Source organism: Fusarium falciforme, chromosome 7 (genome assembly GCF_026873545.1).
Source record: "Fusarium falciforme chromosome 7, complete sequence".
NCBI lineage: Eukaryota > Fungi > Ascomycota > Sordariomycetes > Hypocreales > Nectriaceae > Fusarium > Fusarium falciforme.
The window spans coordinates 52,153-76,620 of record NC_070550.1 but is presented as its reverse complement, the minus strand read 5'-3'; the positions used below and the strand labels follow the sequence as shown (position 1 = coordinate 76,620).

General features: G+C 37.4%; 3 protein-coding genes across 3 annotated transcripts; 2 read left to right on the top strand and 1 right to left on the bottom strand.

The window, feature by feature from the left end:
- Window positions 1-3,077: 3,077 nt before the first annotated feature.
- On the top strand, window positions 3,078-5,009 carry NCS54_00873800 (MFS domain-containing protein; the record flags this gene model as incomplete). Its single annotated transcript, XM_053154110.1, has 6 exons — window positions 3,078-3,161; window positions 3,258-3,363; window positions 3,433-3,794; window positions 3,848-3,993; window positions 4,066-4,504; window positions 4,560-5,009. The coding sequence occupies 6 exons, from the start codon at window positions 3,078-3,080 to the stop codon at window positions 5,007-5,009; spliced, it is 1,587 nt and encodes a 528-aa protein (XP_053010085.1).
- A 618-nt stretch (window positions 5,010-5,627) lies between these two features.
- On the bottom strand, window positions 5,628-7,166 carry NCS54_00873700 (Arginosuccinase; the record flags this gene model as incomplete). The annotated part of the gene is made up of 1 exon (XM_053154109.1): window positions 5,628-7,166. The coding sequence occupies one exon, from the start codon at window positions 7,164-7,166 to the stop codon at window positions 5,628-5,630; it is 1,539 nt and encodes a 512-aa protein (XP_053010084.1).
- A 15,469-nt stretch (window positions 7,167-22,635) lies between these two features.
- On the top strand, window positions 22,636-24,204 carry NCS54_00873600 (DUF3533 domain-containing protein; the record flags this gene model as incomplete). Its single annotated transcript, XM_053154108.1, has 1 exon — window positions 22,636-24,204. The coding sequence occupies one exon, from the start codon at window positions 22,636-22,638 to the stop codon at window positions 24,202-24,204; it is 1,569 nt and encodes a 522-aa protein (XP_053010083.1).
- Window positions 24,205-24,468: the final 264 nt, after the last annotated feature.

Genomic DNA, 24,468 nt, shown 5'->3' with positions numbered 1-24,468 from the left:
CAGGCCGCAAAGCAGATGATCAACCAGGGTAGAGGAGGTCGAATCATCGGAGCATGCTCCATCTCGGGCTACAAACTACAACCATCAGCACTGGCTTATGGAGTAAGCAAGTGGGCAGTCCGCGGACTGACACATTGTTCTTACGGCTGCTAAGAGAAACTTCACCTATTCCCATGACGATCACCTCGCGATAGGTGCTGGCCCTCATCGTATTACTTATTATTATCTGCGTTGCCAAACAGTCCTGCCAAATTCTGGCATGGGCGGCGATGCCTGCTCTGATTGGCTTTTGTAGACGCTGTGGAGCCTGAAAACCGCCCTTGCTTGTCTTGTTCTGGTCTGGTGACCATTCAACTTTTTACATCCAACATCTCACCGTCGATTGACTCCATCCATGGATAACAGAGGTCGTCGCGAAATATTGAAGACGGGATATCCTCGGCAGCGAGCCGTTACAGCATGTCTTACATGCCGTGAACGAAAACGCAAATGGTGCATCCCCCCGAGGCGCATTGGAGTTTAGCTACTGATTTGCTAACGTTTCTCTAAAGTGACAACGTACGGCCCATCTGCTCTTCTTGTGAGCGAATTGGAGCGCGATGCGAGTACACCAGACAGGATGCTTCTTCCTTTGATCCCGCATCTTTGCAGATCCTTCAACAATTATTCGTGATTGAGGGTTTAGTGAGAAGTATCCAACCTTCGACATCGTTCGACTTCGCTACTCCTGGAACGATTTCCCATCAGCAAGATCAAGATAGCTCGCCGAATGATGCAAATCTCGTTCAAGGTCGTCTTGGATCAGATGCTGAACACGTCGTCCCAAGCCTCAACCTGGAAGCGAGTCAAAAGTCTAACACTGATAGACTGCTTCAGTGGCCAATTTTTGACAAGCTTCTATCTATACTACCGCTCTTCAAGTTCATTGACTCGAACAATCAAGAAGCCTTTACATATCTTGACGATGTCGTACATCAGACGGAAGCCCTGTCTTCGATCTACGGTTCTGGTTCGGTCAACATCTTCACTGAAAGGTCAGATATTCAACAACTCGTTGACTTGTTCTTCCAACGAGTCAACATCAAGAACCCAATACTCAGCCGCCAAACGGTTGAGGGGTATTGTCACCAGTATTATGAAAATGGGCCCCTGTTCAACTTGGAGACCGGGTTGGTATTATTGATTTGTGCGCTGGGTGCTGTAGCGGACGACTTCAATCCTCTCGATATGGATCAAAGCCCGGCAAGCTCCTTTCAAAAGTCATCTCGACTGAGTGATCTGAAATTAGGGCATTGCTACTACGCTGCTGCTGAAAAGAGATTGGGTGCTGCATTTTCAAGAGTCGATACACTTTCCATTCAATGTTTGTGTCTTGCTGGGTAAGTTGAATCGCTCATCAAGCTCGTCAAGCTCGTGGTGTACCTGCAACTGATCACTTGATATCATCCAGAATCTATCACATGTATCTAATCAGGCCTATTCACGCGCTGCGTCTTTTTCATGCAGCAGGCTCATCGCTCCATATCCTTCTTTCTACCAAGTATGTTTGTTGCTCTCAATTGTCATGAAACTGATGAACCAATCACTCACAATACTGCAGCACTGACTATTCATTCGGGAACACTTCCCAACTAATCTCAAGCTTATTCTGGACATGCTACAAGTCAGAAAGGTTTGTCTGTGGATTTTTGCCTCAAAAGATTCTTCATCAATTGACAAGACCAGAGAGATCCTCTCGGAATTGCCCCTCGGAATTCCTGCTTTAAGAGACCCTCCATCTCAGGACTCCTACCCTCCTCCGCAGCAAATCACAAGAGATGTATCAGCATCTGAAGAAGATAGTTGGTTCTTTTTATTATCCGAGATGACTCTGCGGCGCATCACCGATCAGGTTGCCAAAGTAGTCACCAAGTACATCGATGCCAGGATACGCTATGAACAAGGGCCGAGAATTGAAGACCTTGTGCCCATCATGGCCGGATTCCAGAACCAAGTCCACAGCTTTCGAGAGCTTCTTCCTGAAGCCATCAAGTTCCCCGACGTACCCGAACCAGCAAGCACTGAATGGGAACACTACAGCCGTGGACGCTACTACCGAGTTCTTGAGCTGGTGCATAGGCCATTTGTCTTCATGGCTATCCACGATCCTACTTGCAGTCCCGCTATACAAGCTCTAGCAAAGGAAGGCCTAGAGAGCGGCTTGAAGTACCTCCAACATAGTCAGACGAGCCACCGCCACCAAGGTCTATGGTTGCAGCTTCGGAATCAAGTCCGGATCTCTAGCCTACTGCTCGCAGCTTCGACAATACCTCACTTCACCATGCCCGACGGTTGGTACGCTGGAATCTCGAGAACACTGGCGACTCTGGATTACTGGTCATGCGAGTTTCCATCTTGCAAGTCTTACAGAGATGTGATTCTAACCCTGTCTGCGCCGCACTTGGGAAATCTGGATGGAGGTACTCCCATGAGTTACTCGTAAGCTAGCCATGATAGCGCAACTTGGATATTATCGTTTCAACCACGTTCATCCTGGTGTCGCAGCCCTCGGCTATTGGTGCGTCATGTCAGTCATAGACTTGCTTTACGTTGCTCGCTCGGTGTTGACTGCCATGACTGGCCAAGGTAAAGGATGTCTGTGTGCTGCGCCCGGCTCCAATTACCGGGGATCTAACTGAACACACTAAGACGGAGTCATGAGTGGTTTCTGATTCGACAAGGCGGCGGGGAAGAGCGGCAAGGCACCTTGACATGGGCCTAAACAAAAATTAGCGGCGGGGAGTAGTGGCAATCGATATGGTTGGTGAGCAGAGGCCTTGCGTTTCTCAACCCGCTCTCTCAACCTCCACCAGTTCTGGTCTTTTCTCTCCCACTTCCGGGGTAATTTGTCTACTCCAGATTCTTGGGATTACCATCATCATCATGACTTTATCTATATAAAAGGCTTTGGTCTGACCTGCCAGGATTCTTCAGATGGAAGCTTAAAATCGCATTCATCCACATCGATAGACAGCACCTCGCCGATTTCGACAGAGAATTGTACACTCAATCCGGTCAACCAACCAATATCAAGTATTATGGGTTGGCTTCGTCGTACCGAGAAGACGCCTGAGCAAAGGTTGGCAGACAACACTGTTCTCGTTGGTGCAGAAATCGCCGCGGTATATTTCCCAAATACTTGAATAACTGCTCAGTCCTTGTGCAACCTCGCCTCATTTCTCTTTTTCTTTTCTTGCTGACCAAGTATCCTTCTTCAGGCTCTCCCTGAAACCGATGAACCATGGTGGAAACAAGCACACCTACTCCGATTGAATGCCCTGCTCGGAATTTGTTGCTTGTCAGCTGCAACTGTTGGTTATGATGGTGAGTAGACAGGATTTCCCCAACACCACCACGACAAACCCGAGAGAACAAGTCCTTATGGATCTACAGGTGCCATGATGAATGCCCTCCAGATCAACCCAAACTGGAAGTCATACTACAACCACCCCGAAAAGGCCATGTTGGGCGCCATCAATGCTATGCTCCCGACGGGTAAAATCATAGGCTTCCTCTTCGTCGCACCTTTCTCGAACCGATTCGGCCGCAAAACCGCACTTGTGCTCTCCTTCGCTATCACCATCATAGGTGCTGCTATCCAGGCAGCGTCGAATAGCCTGGGCGTCTTGATCTTCTCGCGCTTCTTCCTGGGCTTTGGGTGCGGTGTCATGTCACAGCCAAGCCCAATCTTGCTTGCAGAGATGGCGTATCCTCCTCATCGTGGAAAGCTGACGGCATTATACCATTGTTTCTATGTAGGAGGAAACTATTTAGTTAAAACGTGAAGGGTATGTGCTGACATGTGCAGTTTGTTGGGGCTATCGCCGCGGCTTGGATCACCTTCGGTACGCTCAGAATGACTGGGGATTGGAGCTGGAGAATCCCAACACTGCTCCAAGGAGCTGCTCCTTTGTTCCAGTTGACCTTTTCATACTTTTTACCCGAATCACCCAGGTGAGTCTTCCTTGTACATTCTTCTTTCCTGGTACAGATCGTCAGTGATTGACCCTTGGTTCCCTCGTTTAGATACCTCATTGCAAAGGGCCGAGATGACGAAGCACGCGCGATCCTCACCAAGCATCATGCAGCAGGGCATGAAAACTCTACACTGGTCGACCTCGAGGTCACTCAGATCCGAGACGCCGTTCGAACCGCAACCAATACCGAGAAACGACCATCCTTGGGCAAAATGCTTACGAGCCCCGCAAACCGCCGCCGACTTCTCATCTCGACGCTGGTAGCTATTGCTGCACAGTGGTCCGGCAACACTGTGGTTTCATACTATCTCGTCCTTGTGCTCAATGGCATCGGTGTCACCAACGCTACCCACCAGTCGCTCATCAATGGTGGGTTGCAAATCTTCAACCTACTTGCTACAGTAGGATGCGGCGCCATGCTTGTTGATGTTCTGGGGCGTCGCCGTCTCTTCCAATGGTCTGCTATAGGAATGACACTATCTTACATGGTCTGTATATTTCTCTGGTACCTACGCTTGGATGATACTAACCAACATTTGTCAGATTTGGACTATCCTCAACGCCCGATTCGCTGCAACTGGGTCCTCGAGCTACGGCTTCGCCGTTATTCCAATGCTTTTCGTCTTTTACTTCCACTACGACATCGCCCTGAAACCTCTGCTGTATAGCTATCCGACCGAGCTCTTTACCTACGAATGGCGCAGCTGGGGCGTGGCTTACACCTTGATTATGACCAATTTATCACAGATTATTGGTCAATTCTGCAACCCCATCGCCATGGCAAAGATTGGATGGAAGTACTACATAGTGTTCTGCGTTCTTGACTCCCTTTTCATCGCTCAAGTCTGGTTCTTGTTTCCTGAGACCAAGGGTAAATCTCTTGAGGAACTCGCCAGCCTGTTTGAGAAATTGGAGAATGTCTTAGCCGGCGATTCGGAGAAATTCAAGGTCGAGAACGAGTATATCGAAAATAGCAAGGCACTTTCTGAGTAACAATTTCACTGCTAGGCCGGTGCTGGACTGTAGCACAGACCTGTGGTTGAGAGGAAAATTGTTGGTAGGTTAGGGTAGGACAGGGGATTTGTGAATGCTGAGAGATCATGGCAATGGGTTGGTAGATGAGCATTCGGTAGTTGTGTTGTAATTTTAATACAATTCAAATCTCCTGCCAAGATGTTCACCTTTCTATAATGTGAAATGCTGTAGTGTATTGCACTTTTGTCTGAAATAAGGCCTAAATGTTATAGGTATGTATCCCAAGCGCGATAAATATGTTCTTAAGCTACCTACCTAGGTAGTTGAACAGCTTACTGTGTTCTTTGTTATGGTTAAAGCCCAGCCCTAAATGGGTTAAATGAACCAGAAGACCATAGTTGAACAGCTCCTGTGATATTAAAGCCTCTAAGAGGTATTATTCACCGTAAGAAAAGATGGCAAAGCTAATAATGAAGAGGGCAAAGCACAGGAGGGAGAGATGCGCGACGATTTGACATAGGTCGATTTGAAGATGGAATCAATATAAAATGATGATAGAATGCTTGTACACTAAGGAAAAAATACCACAAAGAAAGATAAAGAATTTTCCACAAATAATCACAAAGTTGAGCCCCCTCATGGTGACTGTTCAACAATCGAGCGTGCATCTTGAAACAGCTGCTCAAGACCCTCTGCAACATGGTCAATGCGATATTGTAGTTTCCCTTCTATGGCTAGCAGGTTAGTCTTGGCAATGCCTGCCAGGTGATCTCGAGCAACGACAGAAGTTCCGCCTGAACTGATTCTAGATGCCATGAAGTTCTTAGGATCGAGAATATTGTGGATTTGGGAATGTGAGTACTCCTTCAATGCGGGATCCGTGATGAGATCAGCGCGCAGGTCACCGGAGGGAACACCGGCTCGCTCGTGGGAAGCAACAAGCTGCGCGACGCTCTCATGAGCGTGGCGGAAACTCAGCCCATGGGAGGCAACCAGAGCGTCCGCCACGGCGCTGGCAGTAGACCAATGCTGGCCTGACGACTTCCGCATAGCGGCCAAGTCAAACTCAACGGTGGCAATGACCTCGCGCAACAAAGCAATAGCCCCAGCTGTCTCAGAACATTGACCCGGTAAGAGGTTGTGTATATACGACTGGTCGACGTCAGTCGAAGTGGCCGTGTGCATGGCTCCAAGCTGGCTCGCAGACCAGCCAACAGCCGAGCCAGCAAGACCCCGAATACGTTCGAGGACCATGGGGTTGCGCTTCTGGGGCATCATGCTCGATGTGCCACACAAAGAGGCGTGTATTTGGACCAGCCCAACTTCACTGGAAGACCAGTAGTTGAGATCCGAGGCAAGACGACTGATGCCAGATAGCGTCGAGGCAAGCACGCTTGCAATCTCAGCGCCCATGTCGAGCGAAGCGAAACCGGCGTCGCGGGCATTGTAGACGGGTCGGTCGAAGCCAAGGTAATTGGCCGTGGCATCGCGATCGATGGGCCACGAGGTGCCACTGTAAGCAGCACCTCCAAGGGGGCTTAGGTTGAGCCGGTCGTATGCTTGAAGAAGTCGAGACAGATTGCGTGATACGGACCAATAATGAGCGTTGAGGTAATGGTCAATGGTGGTAGGCTGAGAATGCTGCAAATGAGTGTATCCGGGCATCAGAGCACCAGCGTAACGCTCCGCAGTAGCTAGAAGCTGGGAACCCAAGGCAACGAGCTGTTGTATCACCTCTGTGAGGCTTGCACGGTTGATGAGGCGCCAGTTTGTGGCTTTTTGGTCAATGCGACTTCGGGCTCGTTGGATATCGCGACCGCGTGGGCCCACGGCACGCTCAAGGTAGTTCTCGATTTGAAGGCCGAGAGTGCCCACTTCTGCCTTTGAGGCGAGTATCGAAGCTGTGTCTCCAGCTCGAAGGTCCAAAAGAGCCTTGACCATGCTTTGGCCATGCTTTGCGTCGAAGATGCCGGTGCGGGTAAGCATGACGGCGTGTGCGAGGTCAGTCAGCACATACTGATCAATGCTGACAAGCTCATCGTCCAACTCGACCTTGTTGATGTGCGTGATGAGGAGTGAAGACGCTCGAGTCTGGAGTCGAGCTTCGGCAAGCGATCGAACACCATTTCCATTGCTCGTCTCTTCGGAGATGCCACCATTAGTTATTACCGCCATGGCTGCAAGTCTACTTTGACTGAAATGGGCAGGCCGGTTCATCTCATCATATTGTTCTTTTATAGGCAGGACTAGACTCAATCAGATTAAAAGAATCTAATGCCGCCATTCCCCGCCGCTACTTCAGAAAGGCCCACGTGTCGCTGACCAGAATGGGCGTTGCCGCTATTCCGCGCCCCCCCTGATTGGCACTCTTGGCGTCTCTCTAGCCTGGACAGGGGTGGTGATGTGAATCGAGCCGTGGGCAACCTCACATGGATGGCTAGCCACGCCGAACTTGTATGTCAAATAAACACAGGGCTAGGTATAGAATTAAAATAGGTATTAATAGCTTATATATAGGCTAAAGGCTATATAAGTAGGTATATATTAGTATTATATATTAGGCTTTAATAATTAAGTATATTATCATAATTATATAACTCTTAAGAGATAAACTAGTTATACTAGGTTTATATAAATAAAGAGTTATTAGTATTAGATTAAATAAGGGTATTAGTTATATTTAATAATATGCTTATAAGTATTAATATAATATTTATGTATTTCCTAAGAGATAAACTAGTTATACTAGGCTTATATTAGTAGAGAATACTAGGCATAGTTTAAGTAATAAGTATAGTTATATCTAGTAAGTTAGGCGAAATAAGTGCTAAGCTGTTTTAGGCTATTGGGCAATGTCTTATATATAGAAAAGGGTTAGAGGCAGCGTCTTTTAATTATTATTATTATCCTTTTTACGAATTAGGTTAAGAAAGGGGAGCTTTATGTGACGATCGTGTGTTTCCCAAGGGATAAACCGGTCGTGCTGGGTTTATGTTGGCAGAGAGTGCTAGGCGTAGTCTAAGCAAAGGGGTATAGGTTATGTCTAGTAATATGCTTAAAAGGTATTAAGTATAACTAAGTTATATTAATAGCTAAGGTAGCTACTATATATAAAAGTATAATAAATATATCCTATATATTAGTTATGGTTTATTTAGACTGATTATTCTAATATTTAGTCTAGGGTAAGACTAGTGCTTTTATCCTTTAGTCCTAAGATTAATAGGATTAAGGTTTAGTCCCTTTAGTCCCTTGCTTAGTTAGGGTATTCTACTAGGCTTCCCCGCCTAGCCTATATTATAGCTATAATATAAGGTCTCTCTTCTATTAGTCTTATCCTTAAGACTAGTTTTAGCGATTAAGTATTATTAGTAAGTAACTTTGATTTATAAAAATCTTATCTCTTATTAATATAATATTAGGCCAAATTTCTAAATATACTTCTCTCTATAAACTTTCTAAAGTATAACATCTTTCTTCTTATATTAAGGCCTTTAGTTCTAAGATTATACCTTATACTTACTATTTTTATTAGGGTTTAGCCTATAAGGTAATCTCTGGCTATTCTAATTGCTATTTTAACTATATTAACGCTAAGGTTATATGCGATGGGGCTAGAGTAGCTTCTTTTTATAGGTATATACTAGCTTCCCTGCGGGGGTTTTTACTAATTCTAGTAATAACTAAAAATATCTAAGAGCATAAATATCTAGAGGACGAGGAGGCTAAAGTAGAGGCTACCCTTAAGGAAGTAATAGCTAAACTTACTTATATCTAGAAGCAAAAGAGATTACTTAAAACGCGGGGTAATAAGGCTTTTAAGCATAATTTATGTATTTTAAAAGAGTTAAGTAAGCTCTAAGAGGAGTTATCCGTAGTTATAGAGGTATATTCTCTTAGGGCTATTAATTTAATTAATTAGAATACTATTAGTCTTAATAAGCCTATACTTAGTGTTATTAGTAGAAGTTCTTTAAAAGGTATTATATATTAATAAGGTATTTTAGTAATTCTTATATATTTTTAGAATCTAAGTAACCTTTTTATTTAATAAAATATATTATTTTATTATTAATTTTATTTATATTAAGGATAGCTTTTATAATATATTCTTTTAATCTATTAATTTTAAGTTCTAATTTATTTCTAGTTTTAATTTAGATAATATTTTTTATTAATTTAAATAAAGAAATATAAAAGATTAAATAGAGCTTAACTTTTAATAATAAGTCTAATTTATAGTTATATTTTAAAATTTTCTACTTAATTTTATATAATTTAATATATTTATAATTAAGTTTTTTATTTTATTATTTTATTTTAATATTTTTTATTATAAGATAGACTATATCTCCCTCTAAGAAGATTAATCCCTTAATTTTTTTCTTATTAGTATATTCTATTATTTTATTTCTAATAAATTTAAGTTTTATTTATATTTCTTTATATAGGTTCTTTAGCTAATTACTAATAAGGATTACTTTAGGATTAATAATAATATCTTATATTTATTAGTAGGCATCTAGGATAAATTTAAAATTAATATATACTAGTATGATCTTTATGCTTTTATTTATAGCTATATTATAAGCTAGCTATATAGCTAGTAGCTTCTTAACTTAGTTAATCTATTTATAGTTAATATAGTATTAGAGGTATTATTTTAATATCTAATTTATATATTCTATTTATCTATTTATTTTCTTATAGTATACTATAGAGAGTTTATAGTTAATTCCTAAGTATCTTATAAGACTTTACTAAAATTTCAAAGTAAATAATAATCCTTAATTTATAATAATTTTAAGTAATATATTATATATTTTAATAATATAAAAATAAAAAAGATAGGCGAATTCTTTAGCTATTATTAATTCTTTATAAGGTATAAAATAAGAAAATTTTATAAGTCTATCTATAATAATAAGAATACTATTATAGAAGTTTCTAGTAATTAGTTCTTTTAATAAGGGTAGTTTTATAATAAAATCTATAGTAATTAAGTCCTATAGTTATTTTATAACTAGGAGTAGTTATAGTTTTCTATAAGGTTTATAGCGTTATACCTTAGTTTTCGCATAAAAGTTATACTAATTAATAACTATTAAGATAGTCTTCTTTATATTAGGAAAAATAAATATTATCTTAACTTATTCTAGGGTTTTATTAATTCCTTAGTATCTATATAATAAGTAATTATATATCTTATATATAAGTTTATAGCATAGTTTATCTAAGACTTATTACTTATTTGTTTTTTTATTATCTAAGAGTTATATATTATATTCTTAGATCTACTTTAAGAGTAGATTACCTTATTTTATTATATAGGTACTTCTAATAATAATATAAGATATCCCTATAATATAGTTATATTTATATAGCTTTAATAAGTCTTTATCTCCTAGCTATATATTATTATAATATATCTTATAATTAAGGTAGCTTTTAGGTCTTATATTAAGGTTTTCTTAATAAAAATATTAATATATTATTTCTTAGAAATCTCTATTATTAAGTTTTTTATTATATTTTATTATTTAGTAATAATATTTAATAAATTCTTTTATATATTTCTAAGATATAAAGATATATTTCTAATATATAATTATTCCTTACTAGCTTCTTACTTAGTCTACTTATTTAATTATAAGTCTCCTAAGTTTTCTAGGGGTACTATTAGTAATAATCTTATTTTTCTATTTATCTATTAGGTAATATAATAGTATTTATTACTTAGTATAAGTAATTATTTATTATTTTAGGTATTTTTCTTATATAAATTATAAGAGCTATCCTTTTGCTTTAATCTTTCTAGTATCTAGGTTAGGTTATTAGCTAATAATATCTACCCTATTATTCTTTATTCCTTTAATATAAATAATAATATAATTAAATTCTAAAAGGTATTTAGCATATTATAGTTATTATTTACTAAGTTTTTAGGTTTTTATAAAGTAGGTAATATTCTTATAATCTATATATACCTTAATCTAGTATTTACTTCTAAGGAGATAATATTAGAATTCCTTAAAGGCACTAATTATAGCGAGGAATTCTTTATTATAAATAAGGTAATTAAGTTTTACTTTATATAATTTATAAGAGTAGAATATAATAAGGTATAAAAGTCCTTTATTATCTCGCTATTTAATCTAAGCGCCTAATATAAAGTCTAAGGTATTTATTTTAAGTTTAATTTATTAAGATAAATTAAATATCTTAAGTATTAGTTTACTTAGGATAAGTTCCTTAATTATATTTAAGGCTTTTCTTACCTTATCCCTAAATATAAATATTTTATCTTTTTTTATAAGATTAGTTAATAATATAGTGATTTTCTTAAATTATTAAAGGAATCTTTAGTAGTAATTAATAAAGCTAAGAAAGGCTTATATTTCCTTAATATTTATTAGTTCTTTTTAATCCCTAATTACTAAGACCTTCTTAGGGTCTATATATATCTTATTATATAAAATAATATATCTAAGGAATTTTATTTCTAAGGCATAGAATTTACTTTTCTTAGGTTTTATTAATAACTTAATATCTTATAGTATTTATAATACCTTATAGATATATTTTATATATTTTTTTTTTATTTTAGAGAAGATAAAGATATTATCTAAGTAATATATAATAAATATATCTAGATATTTTTATAGTATATTATTAATTATTTATTAGAATATAATAGGTATATTAATAAGTCTAAAAGGCATAATAAGATACTTAAATAGTTTATACTTAGTATAAAAAGCGGTTTTCTATTTATATCCTTCTTTAATCTAAATAAGATTATAGGCTCCTTTGAGGTTAAGTATTATAAAATACTTTATTCTAAAAAGTTAATCCTTTAGCTTACTAATAAGGGGCAATAATATATAATCTCTAATTATAATAATATTAAGCATTTAGAAATTAATATAGAGTTAGAGCTTTTTATTCTTCTTTAGGATAAATATAATAAGGTATTTAATAAATAACTTACTTTCCCTAATATATCCTTTCTATAGTATATCTTTAATATATTTCTTTAATATTAGTAGTTATACTTTATTAAGTAAGTAGAGTTTATTAAAGCTAAGTTATTTCTTATTAATAAACGTAATTTTAAGGTTATAGTATATATATTCTAATAGACCTATTTTAAGTTCTTTTATAAAAAGTTTCTTATAAATATAATATTATAATAAAATATTCTTAAGTTATTTTTTTCCTAATATCTTCTTAGCCTACTTAAGGTTTCCTTTTAATCTATAGAATTATTATATAATATATATAATTATTTACTAATTTTATTATTTTTATTTATTATAGTATTTATATTATATCCCTTTAGGTAAGGAGATATCTTATATTTGCCTCTATTTAACTTCTCTAGTATCTTTAATAAAAGTTTAAGATCTCTTATCTAAGTTATTATTTATTATAAAAGGTACTTTATTCTTAAAAAAGAGTACCTAGCTAGTTCTCTAGTTAAAATATAAATTAAATCGGCATAACTATAAGTACCTAAGTATAAGGTTATATTACTTATTTAATATAATATTAAATAATATCCCTTAGTTTTTTCCTTTAATAAAAACTTTAAGGTAATTAATCTCACTATTAATAATATTATTATTATAATTAAAAGGGGTTCTTTCTAGGTTAATAACTAAGTAAGGCATTTATTTATACCTCTATAATAGCTTAAGCTTATTTATTATTATTAAGTTAAAGTAATTCTACTTAGCTTTATTATTTATTAAAGTATTTAATTATTTTCCCTTAACTTATACTTTTAACTCTAAGTAGTATTACCTATATACTCTATTTATAGAGTATAAGGCCTTCTAGGGTAATATATTCCTATATCTATCTATTTATTACCTTATATTAAATAAGCTATTTAGTTTTTTAATATTATATAGCTAAAATAATTAAACTTATATTTGCTATTTATATAGGCTTTATAGTTATATATATTATCTTAGCTATATAGCTAATCCTAGTATTATTATTCTTATTTAGCTCTTAAGTCTTTTTTATTTCCCTAGCTAATTATTCTTTGCTAGTCTTTAATCTTATAAGTAATTTATTTCCTTTCTTAAATATTATAATAGAGCCTTAAAGAGTATTATATATTTGCGATATTAATAGATTTATATTAATATATTACCTTATATCCCTTTATTTTATATTATAGGTAGGGTTTATTATTTAGCTAATATAGTAATAAGACAGGGAAATAGTCTTATTTTTACTTTTCCTCTTAGTAGGTTTTATATTAATAGTATTAATATAATATCTAAGAGATACTAATATACTCCTAATATATTAAGTATATTCTTATATTATCCTATAGATTAAAAAATACTTCTAGGTATTAAGGGTTTTTAACTAGTTCCTTATAATATACTTAAATATAGATTTCTTATTTATTTATTATTTCTATATATTCCTATATAGTCTAGATATACCTTTCCCTTAGGCTATTCTAATACCTATTATTATTTTTATTATATAATTAAGGGTAGTTTTCCTTCTTTTATAGTTCTTTATTACTCTTCTAGGGCTTCTTAGAGCGCCCTTAGTATAGTTCCTTCTATAGCTTCTAAGTATTATACTTAAACTTAGTTTAGTTAATATTATTACTACTTATCTTAATAACCTAATCATTATATAATAACCTATTATATTAATCTACTTTTTACTACTTATAGATTTTATTATATTCCTAGGATACTTTGAGTTAGTATTAAGGGCATAAGGTGCGGTTGCACTATATAGGGTTATCCTATTAGTAGTCTCTATAGTAGACTATGGCGGGCATGTGGGTTTATTTATTATATCCTATAATCTATTTCCTATAATTAAAGCCTTCTATAGTAGCTTCTTAAAAGTCAGCTTATTTATTTACTGCTAGCAGTAATTACTAGGCTAAAGCCAATGCCGTAGGTTCTTTTACTTAGAGTTCTACGCGCCTAGTTATAGTGATAGTTTACTATTATAAGAAGTTATCTAGATTTCCCTTTCTACTATCTAGTTCTAATAGAGGGTTCTATATATCTAAGTCAGTAAGGTATAACTAGTTAGTCTTTTAGGGCTTAGCTAGTTTATAGAGTTATTCCTTTATGATATTGCTAATTATATAGTTACTAGTAGCTTCCTCTTTTATTAAATAGGCTACTTAGTAGGGCATAGTAATACTCCTTATTATGCGCTAGTATAATTATATCCCGTTTATGTTATTCTGAGTATCCTAGTAATATAGATAGCTATCTAGGGTTTAATATCTACTTAGGAGAATCTTATTTACTTTCTATTTTCTAAGAGGGGCTATTATAGCTTTAGTTAGTAGTATCCTTCTTTTATATCTTATTGCTTTTTTTAATATTTATTAGCCTTATAGCCCTTCTTATAATAATAATAATATTTAATATCTTTATTATTTTTTTAAGCTACTCTAAGTTCTATAGGTCCCGCGTAGGTCTTATAAAAGGTATTACCCTTAGCTTATTCTTACTTTTAGGGCTAATTAGTATTATTTTTATTACCTTAAATTTATCCCTTATTAGATTTCTCTATATATTATTTAAACTATTAATTATTAATCTTAATAGCTATATTAATATAATCCTAAAGGTTATTAGGTTTTTCTATTTTATAGAGTTTATCCTTAACTTTATCTTTAAGTCCTTTATAGAATATAATTTAAAGGGTACTTATTCCCTAGTTAAGAAATAAAGTAATTTATATAAATTTAGCTATATAGGTTAAAGTAGCCTTTATTTATTATAAGTTTTTAAGTTTCTATATAGCTTATTATTCTTTATTAATAATTCTAAAGTTTTATTTAATTATATTCTTAAAGTTTTTATATTTAGTAAAAAAGAATTATATTTCTTTAGTGGGTTTATTTCTAAGAAAATCACATAGCTTAGGCTTAAACTAAGTAAGTGCGCTACCTATGAGATATCTACTAGCGTATAAGACCTTGCTTTTAGTACTAGTTATCCTAATAGGGAAATACTATTAGTATGCCCTAAGGGATATAAGGAATATCCTAATATAGATAGCTTATCTATTAAATAGCTCTAGGTCCTTAGGCTTAATAATTTCGCTAATATTTTTATAAGTAATATTAGCGGCATTATGCTTAAATATTAAATTACTAAGATTATAAACCTATTATTATACTAGGTTATTTTATTAGGCTTAGAGCATAATAAGTTAATTAATCTAATTTTATTATTTATTAATTATTTACTAATATTATTATTACTATTATTTTATAGCTTAGTAGAAATATTCTTATATATTATTTATAAATACCTTTATACTTATAAGTTATTCCTAAGTAATCTTAGCGTTATTTTATATACTATCTAAGAGGTTATTATGCTAGGTAGTTAAGTAATTATACTTATTTTTAAGTTTATAGACTTTATCCTCGTGCGAGGCCGGGATAATATATTCTTCGTTATTATTATCTATATCTATCGGGATATTAGGTTCCTCTGGCCTAGTCGTAGGCTACCCCTACTAAGGGGTAATAAGTAACTTATTATAAGGGATAGAAGGAGATCTAGTATTAGGTGCCATAGTAATAATATTACTTAGAGTATATAATATATTACTAAATAAGAGCTATTAATATATAATAATTATATATTTCCTAAGGGATAAACTAGTTATATTAGGTTTATATTAGCAGAGAGTATTAGGTATAGTCTAAGCAAAGGGGTATAAGTTATATCTAGTAATATGCTTAAAAGGTATTAAGTATAACTAAGTTATATTAATAGCTAAGGTAATTATTATATATGAAAGTATAATAAATATGTCCTATATATTAGTTGTGGTTTATCTAGACTGATTATTCTGATATTTGGTCTAGGGTAGGACTAGTGCTTTTATCCTTTGGTCCTAGGACCGATAGGATCGAGGTTTGGTCCCTTTGGTCCCTTGCTTAGTCAGGGTATTCTGCCAGGCTTCCCCGCCTGGCCCATGTCATGGCCGTGACACTTTAGGCTTTCTTTTCTAGCATAATTATTAGTACTATTAATTAATTAATTACCCTTATTATTTTTTATAATATTAAGATTATAAGAAAATATATAAAATCCCTTTTTAAAAAGTTATTAAAAAAAAGATATATTAAAGAACTTTAGTTAGATAATTAGTATATTGTATTTTTTTAATAAATTTAACACCTTTATATAAGATATTTAATATTCTTATTTCTATAATAATTATAATATATTATTAAAGGTAATTTAATTAATTAAATAAGAATATATATTTCTATATTGTTAATTAATAACTTATAAATATAATTATTACTATTAGGTTAAAAGGCATAAGGTATTAAGAATTAATATAAAAATTAAGAAGTAAGTAATTAAGAAAACCCTAAAAAGTTATTTAGTTATAAAGAATATTAATTCTAAATAAATTTTATTTTAGTAACTTATTATTATTAAAATATAAAGTAGCTTATTTTTATTATTATTAGCTAATAATAAATTTTTAATAAAATAAGGTTTATTAAGGTAAAATACTAAGTATAGAAATATCTATAGAGTATATTTAATATTAACTCTTATATTAAAAGGTATTAGGTATAATAGCTTAATTATATATAAAACTATATTTCTCTTACTAAGTTATTTTAATTTACCTTTAGCTATACTATAAGGTTAAATTATTTTTTAATAAAGAAAAATTTAAATAGTATCTTAGTTTTAGATTTATTAAGAATTAATTAAATTAAAAGATCTACCTTTACTAAGATACTTATATACCTAGAAGTTTAAGCTCTATAATTTAATACTTTAAGTATTATTAATTCTAATTATAATAATCCCTCTTATTAAATATAATATATAAGTATCTAAGAAAAAGAATAAGGTATATTAAAAATATATTAAGTCTCTAATATATATTACAATTATAACCATGCTAGATATAGCTTATATAATAGCCTAGCTTATAAGGTTCTTAATAAACCTATTATTTAAATACCTTATTATAATTAACTAATATATCTATTATCTCTATATTATAAGATTTCTTATTATTATTTATAATAAGATATATAAAAGCAGCTTTTATAATTATAAGTAATATATTATTTATAAATAATATTAAGATATAATACTTATTATAAGGATATATTTTAATACTATTTAATTAACTAGTTATATACAAGGCTAGTCTCTAAGATATAATTATAACTTCTATAACTAAAGTAAAAATCTTAAGTCTAAAGAAAATAATTAAGAAGAGTTATACCCTAGACTGCCTACTTAGAGTTATCTATTTTAATCTTAGACTTATAATAATCTTTAATTAATCTAACTTATAGTTAAGGAGAATTAGAAAATTATAATAAAGTTATAATATATTAATATCTAAAATATATTATTAAAGTTAGAATTTAAAAAAGAAAGGTTTTTAGTAAAATATCTTAAGATTAATTAAATACTAACTAATAGCTTAATAAAAGCCCTATTAAAATTAAAGTTTAAGCACTTTTAGATAATACGAAGCTTAATTAATATTAAGAGGCAAGTAGGCTTAGAGGGGACTACTATGAAATAGGACGATAATGTTTATATAGCAGGTTATAATAGCTTCTAATAATATTAACTTAGTTACTTAATGCTAGGGGGTATATTATATAGCATTCTTATCACTAGATATAACTATCTAGTGTTATCTAGCCTATTACATAAAGATACCTATATCCTCGCCATTAATAAATTACTATATCTATTGATCCGTTAAACAATAGTTCTTAATAGTTCCTCCTTCTTCTATACCTTGCCACCGCCTTGGTCGCCTCATACTTGTGATCTTTAACACTAGGATCGGTCTAGATCTAATGGATGAATGGCCTCCTTGGCCGCATCGTCGTCGTCGTCGTTGTCGGTGATATGTAACTCCTGGGGATTAGGCTGGGTGAAGGTAGCATCCCGGCCTAGTTTCCGAATAATTTTCTGCCTTCTAGGGCGGTCGTAGTTATTATTGATATTGATGTTTTATAGGCTGAGGAGCTATAAAGTAGCTATAAGAGAAGCAATATCGGCCTTAATCTCACGGCGTCTTTGCTTCTTAGTGGAAAGAGAGTTCTTAATTGCGTCGTCCGCATTAAATATATTTAATTACTTTCTTTCGATGTTATTTCTATCTTTAGACTTTAGAGTAATCTCGATTAGGTTATAGGGGCGTTAGATTGAGGTAGGTAGTTAGCTTTTGGGGGTAAAACCGAGGACTTCTTGTATTAGTGATGTGCTTAGTTGGACTATTTGGGTATTATTTACTGTGATCGTTTCTCTTTAGTCTGTCCAGCTTACCGTAGGATTTAGGCGGCTCTTTCGTAGGGGTTGGTAAGTAGAATTCTCTGATGTCTTGATGGCCGCGTGGTGATTGGGGCTCTTTACGAGGTAGCTATGGCCTATTTAACCGAATTCCGGTACTATATTGCTTTGCGAGATGTTGCTGTGTCAGAGATTTATGCTGCTGCTGGTTTTAGCGGAGAGCTTCTTTGACACGCTTCTTATCTTTGTGGTAAGGGAAAGGATCACAATGATCGTGAATATTTTCACGGTTAACGTGAACGCTATACCATACCTAGCGTCAGGCAACAGCTTGCTGCCTATGAGATCAGTAGACTGAACATAGGTATAAGAGACTGACTCTCGTCGCTCCTTTAGATAGAAAATTAAGCGCTTATTTGTTCCTTATGGCCCATTAGTACCTGTGATATATACTATATGCCGGTGTTTTAATGCTTGGCATCCCTGGCTTAGGTCACCCTTTAAGTCCGACATGAGGTTCAAAGGAGACATGGAAGAGCGATAAATCGTGACGTATAACCGAGTCTTAAGATTACTGGGATATAATAGAGGAATAATCAACGCAGCTCGTCCCCCCTCCTCACAGCTGTGCAATTTTAACCCACCCTTGTCTCTGCAAAACATATGGAAGGGTCTCTTGAGTGTGCATAAGGCGTTCATGAAACGACTCCAGCCACACGGCCTCGTCCGGAACAGACTGGGTCGTTATGTAGATGCATCTAAAGCACCGCATCGCAGCTTTCATAGGCGCAATCAAAATCTCGGGTTGCAAGATATTGAGCAACGAACCGAGGCCACGACATATTTCTATGGCTAGTTCACGGGCGGTCTGCAGTTCAAGCCAGTAAGTTTCTTCGTCAACTGGTAGCTTTTCGTAGGGCAATGGCTGAGATATGACCCGGCGTAGGGTTTCGATCCTGTGGCAGATGGCGAGTTGTGCAAACCGATAATACAGAAATGCAACGCCGGTTCGGCCATCTTTAAATGAATAAGAAATGAGTTGATGAGTTTGGGGTGGGGGGCCTTCTCGTTCCACGACCTCTTGGTGCCAATGGGTGAGCCGTTCTTCTAACGAAGAGAGACTGCGTATTAATGATTCGGCGGAGGTTCGTCGCGCTAGTGTCGCCTGTAGAGGCACGATCTTATGTATCCGAGCCAGGAGTGGCGGCAGTAATATCATCAAGTCGATGAGCCGGTCAAAGTAGTCTTTCGCGTAAAACTGCCAGGGTAGGCAGCCCCATTCTGGAGCCGAAAGGAAGGTTTCTCGCCTTTCAAGTATAGCGTTGCCAACCTGGTTTCATGACTCAGTATTTATGTTCTAAGACTTCGCGGATGAGACTGACTTCTAATGGCCGAAAGACGTTGACAAAAAAGTGGTAGTTTAGGAATTGGCTGAAGAAGGTTAGGCCTAACCGTTGAACCACACTTTCGATCGACTCCAAAGTTCTCGCTGGTATGTTATGCTGCAAGCAGGTCAGGAACAGCATAAACATTGGTGAGAGGATTATGTCAAACCTCAAAATAAAGCGTTTCATAACCGCTAGTCACAGTAGCCTGGTGACCGGCGGATTGCAGTCGAGCAAAGCATCGCACACCCAAGCGGAAGTCGATATTACTCAACGGGTCTGGGCTCAAACCGTGTGAGATAGAATGCCTCGGACCTGCAACTGGCCCAGTGTTTTGTGATGATGATCTAGCTTGCGTCGAGCTTACAGCAGGATTTTCATACCTGATAGCAAAATCACCAGGCAGAGACGGAGTTTGGTGTAACTCAGGACTTGCGGTGCCCGGCGGCGTTAGTTGTCCGTGAGCTTCAGGTCTCCTCTTCTTCGCACAATGGACAACTTTCCCCAGTTCTTCTGGCGTCCCTGTGATAAAAACTCGGGCTCTCTCGTAGCCTTCACATTGTCTTCCGCGGGCAATACAATTTTTGCAAAACGGCCTTTCGTTGCTACACTGTTTCGTTGTTAGCCTCTAGACGTACTGTAGTCTTTGCAGAACATTGACGCTAACAACTGACCTTGATTCTCCGTTTCCGACACGTCTCGCATCCTTTGAACTTTCCAGGTACACCGACCATTGCATTCAGTTGTTGAGTTTCATGCCGTTGCTGCTATGATCCAGAATCTGCAAAGGAAGACGAGCTATCCTTTTTACGCTGGATTATTCGCCTTTAACTTTCAGCTGGTTGTGAGGGCTGACCGTCGTATTCGTGAGCCAATCAGAGGCTGTTGCGGGTGAGGATCCGATGTGGAATCTTTGATTACGCCTTTAAGTCCCTGACAGGGGTCGGCCGCTCCGAGCTGACAGGTGGGGATGCAGTGACTGATGATCCTCGTGATACAATTGATCTTTGCAGTCAGAGCAAAGGCTTGCCTTTGAAAATTCCCATGAGAACACTAGCGTTGGTCTACCCAACAAAAGAATGTAAGCCAAACCGCTTATGACCCTTGTAACTGCTGATCTCACTGGAACGACTGGCACGGGTCGTGATTGGGTGCGTTCTTTTTTTGAGCCTTCAAAACTCCATGGGTTAATATTTCCATTCTTATGAGATATCCACCACAGTGGCATGGGTTGGCCCTTTGTCAAATCAAGTATCAAGCGGTCCGAAGATGACCACAATATATTGACATTGACATATATGGCAAAGTTGTCTCAAGCATTCGTGGCTTTCAAAACCAATATGTAAAGGTGATCGAGGTCCAAACTGCACCTTGCGATCATCAACTTTTGCGACACATTATCAGCCTGGCTTCAAATTCCTCATACAAGAAGAGTTCACAGTTTTAACCGACTTTTGTCCCCTTGTCAAATGGTCAACGCCAATACTCTGCTGCTGTACCTGGTCAGCTCTCTCGCAGCGGTATCCGCCACAGACTCTGCAGGCGCTAGCTAGTATCTAGTGCTTTCCTACGAGACGGATGGGCCGGCGGTTCGCTCCGCGATATTACCTTCGCGTATTATGTGACAAAATTTGGCATCCCCGTGAAGATCGGACGTCAAGCTACGAGCTCTTTTAGCTTCGGAGGGCGAGTCATGGCAGATCTCTTTACTAGCAACAATGGATACACACCTCAAAAGTACCACATAGACCCAAGAACGTGTTATATTGTAGCTGATCACACCCTTTGCGACTTCCACAAGGCATGCCAGGAAATCTGGAATCTGCACGGCGAGTTTGCAAGCTTAGACTCATTCCCGACACTCGTGAAGGATTGGCGGTACACAGCGAACGGTTCAAAGACGGGAAACCTACCGCTTTGATGGACGGAAGCCGAAGAATCCACCAGGTCAGTGGACCAGAATCCTGATTAACATACTAGATCCGAAAACTCGCGCCATGGAAATTACATTGCCCCCAATGAGCTCCAGCCCACGTACATATCGTTGGCCAAAGGCCAAGGCGGCCGGACACCCCCATCAGACCTGACAGCAAGACAGTCAAGTTGGAGCTTGCTTAATTATTTTCTTCGGAACTCGCAAACCTATTAGCTCACAAGGACGGGTCATAAATTAAATAGCGAGGCGAAATTTGACGTGGTTTATCCCATAAGTCGGCAAGGGGCTGCACTCCGTACCCTCGCCCCAGTGTTATAGCTATAATGGATAGCGTTTAATCATGCGGTAAGAATGACAAATATCTGTTAAGGCACAATGCCGTGAGTACTTCTCACGAGGGCGAAACTGCGTGTAAATAAAGGTATCCCTCATATAAATGGATGTGATTGACTTGAGACCCCTGTAGTGACCGACTTGCAGCCCCTTGCCGACTTATGAGATAAGCGAGCAGCGTTTATGAGCGAGTCATGGATTTCAGTTATTTTTCGGTGGGTCTGCAGGCAACGGTACTCCGTGGAGGCTACCTAAATAACAGCTAGGGCCCCTTAACAATTTTTAGGTATATTGATTGGTGGATGTAAATTCCCGCTAAAATCAACATTGGAATCCGCCACTTGCAAAAAGCGCGCTTGCTTATAAACCGCGGTATGCGCTAAGGTGTAATTGGCCAGGTCATTACCAAGCAATTAACCTCTGCGAGCATGATCACTAAACTAAAATTCGGGTTATTCCATAGAGTATGACATAATTAGGCGCATGACGGAGTATGTATGTAATGGCTCCCGTATCAGCATTTCCACCTCGAAAGGGAAAATGGTATGAGTCAAGGCAGCTTATTCGGCACTGGGCTCTGCCTGAAAGCGTTCCCTTGGCCCTCAACGTTTTTCGTTTGGCCAAGTTCCTCAAATCAACCCCAAGAGTGATTGAGACCAAAAGGATCACAACTCTGGAGAATGCCGTTAATCAAGTCTCTGTATCCCAGGGCCTGGGACAACCGCCCGCCAAAGAGTAGCCCGGTGCTGAAGAAGTCCCGCAAACACTTTTTCAGGGCGGTCGGCACCAACTTCCTCTACCTGCAGTTTCTTTTCCTTGGCCTCTTCTGCTATGTCTTTGCCTCCCTATTCCGGCAGACGAGCCATATTCATGATCTTCACGTCGTCTTTGTTGACTACGATAGAGGCGCCATCGGTCGCGCTGTGCGGGGTGCACATGCCTCTCTCCAAGGGCAGAGTTTCCCTTCTTTAATCGAACGGTCACCCTCGGACTTTCCAACCACGACCGATCTGCTGGAAGCGGTCTGCAAGACGAGATACTGGGGAGCTCTCTATGTGACACAAGGCGCATCGAGCCGGCTGCAGGAGGCTTTGACGGGAAGCACAGCAGCGTCGGCATATAACAACACGGACGTGATGGCGTACATATGGAATGAGGCTATGTATGCACCCACCATCGACTCCGCCATATCAGCCAGCCTTCAGCGTCTATCTGGGGCTGCCAGGGTGGCATACAGTACTGGGAAAGGGACGGGCAATATCACATCTGTCTCCGGCCCCGCTGCGCTCTCGGTCTTCGCAGACCCGTGGGAGCTCCAATCCATCAACATCCAGCCAACGACGCAAGGATCGAGGGCAATCTATAACACGGTGGTCATCATCTTGATTCTGATCCAAGAGTTCTTCTACCTCGGTACCATCAACGGTCTCTACGCTCAGTTCAAACTATACGCCCGCATCGACCCTTACCGAATCATTGTCGTCCGCAATGTGATTTCCCTCTCTTACACGCTTATTGGGTCACTATGCGTTATCAGTACCATCTGGGCCTTTAAGTCAGACTGGCATATCAACGGAAATCAGTTCGTCTTGTCCTGGGTCGCGTTATGGCTCTTCGCGCACATCAACTTTCTCACTCTTGATGTCTTTACGATATGGCTGCCACCTCCGTTTGTCCCAATGGCCCTCGTATCATGGATCATCTTCAATGTCACCTCTATCCTGCTGCCGTTTGATCTAAGCCCGGCATTTTATCGCATCGGGTATATGTTCCCGGCTCACGAGCTCTATCAAGTACTGATAGATATTTGGTCTCACGGTTGCAATCCCCAATTGCACTATGCGCTACCGATCTTGTTTACCTGGGAGCTGGTGACCCTCATCTTAAGTGCTCTTGGGGTCTTTCGCAGATGTCACTTCACGATGCTTGGGGAAGAGCTGCAGGAAAATGAGTTCAAGGAGCGACTAGATGCCGCTGTGGCATTCGAGATGGTAAGGATGAATGAGATGAAGCAGAAGCATCCCGAGCCTGCGAAGCCAGAGTCTGAAGGAGAGCCTAAAGAAACAATATCTAAGAAGGCCATCTCCGAAGGTGGAGACGAAGAGGAGATTGTGCGAGAAGAGCTGGCCCTTGTCCTCGAGCAGGTCAATACCAGACAACGACGGGAGCAGGAAAAGGCGAGCGCGACCTGCAACTTTGGGCCGGCATTCAATCTACCATTCAATCACGAGAGCGGTGATGACGCGTAGTTTATATGAAGTTAGAAGACAGCTAGGGCAGAACGGAGAAGGGGCAAGAGTTGTGAAATACAGACAAGAGAAGAAAGGATACCAGTCAAATAGAGAAATCACATCAAAGGAAGACCTGGGAATCGCATCGAAACTCTTGACTAGCAACTCAAAGTTATGGTCCAATTGTAGCTTCAGCACATTGAGGAACTGAAGAGTGTGGATAATAACTCAGGAAAAGCATTTCGGAATATGAAAATAAGGTAACGAGCGTAAAAAAGTGAT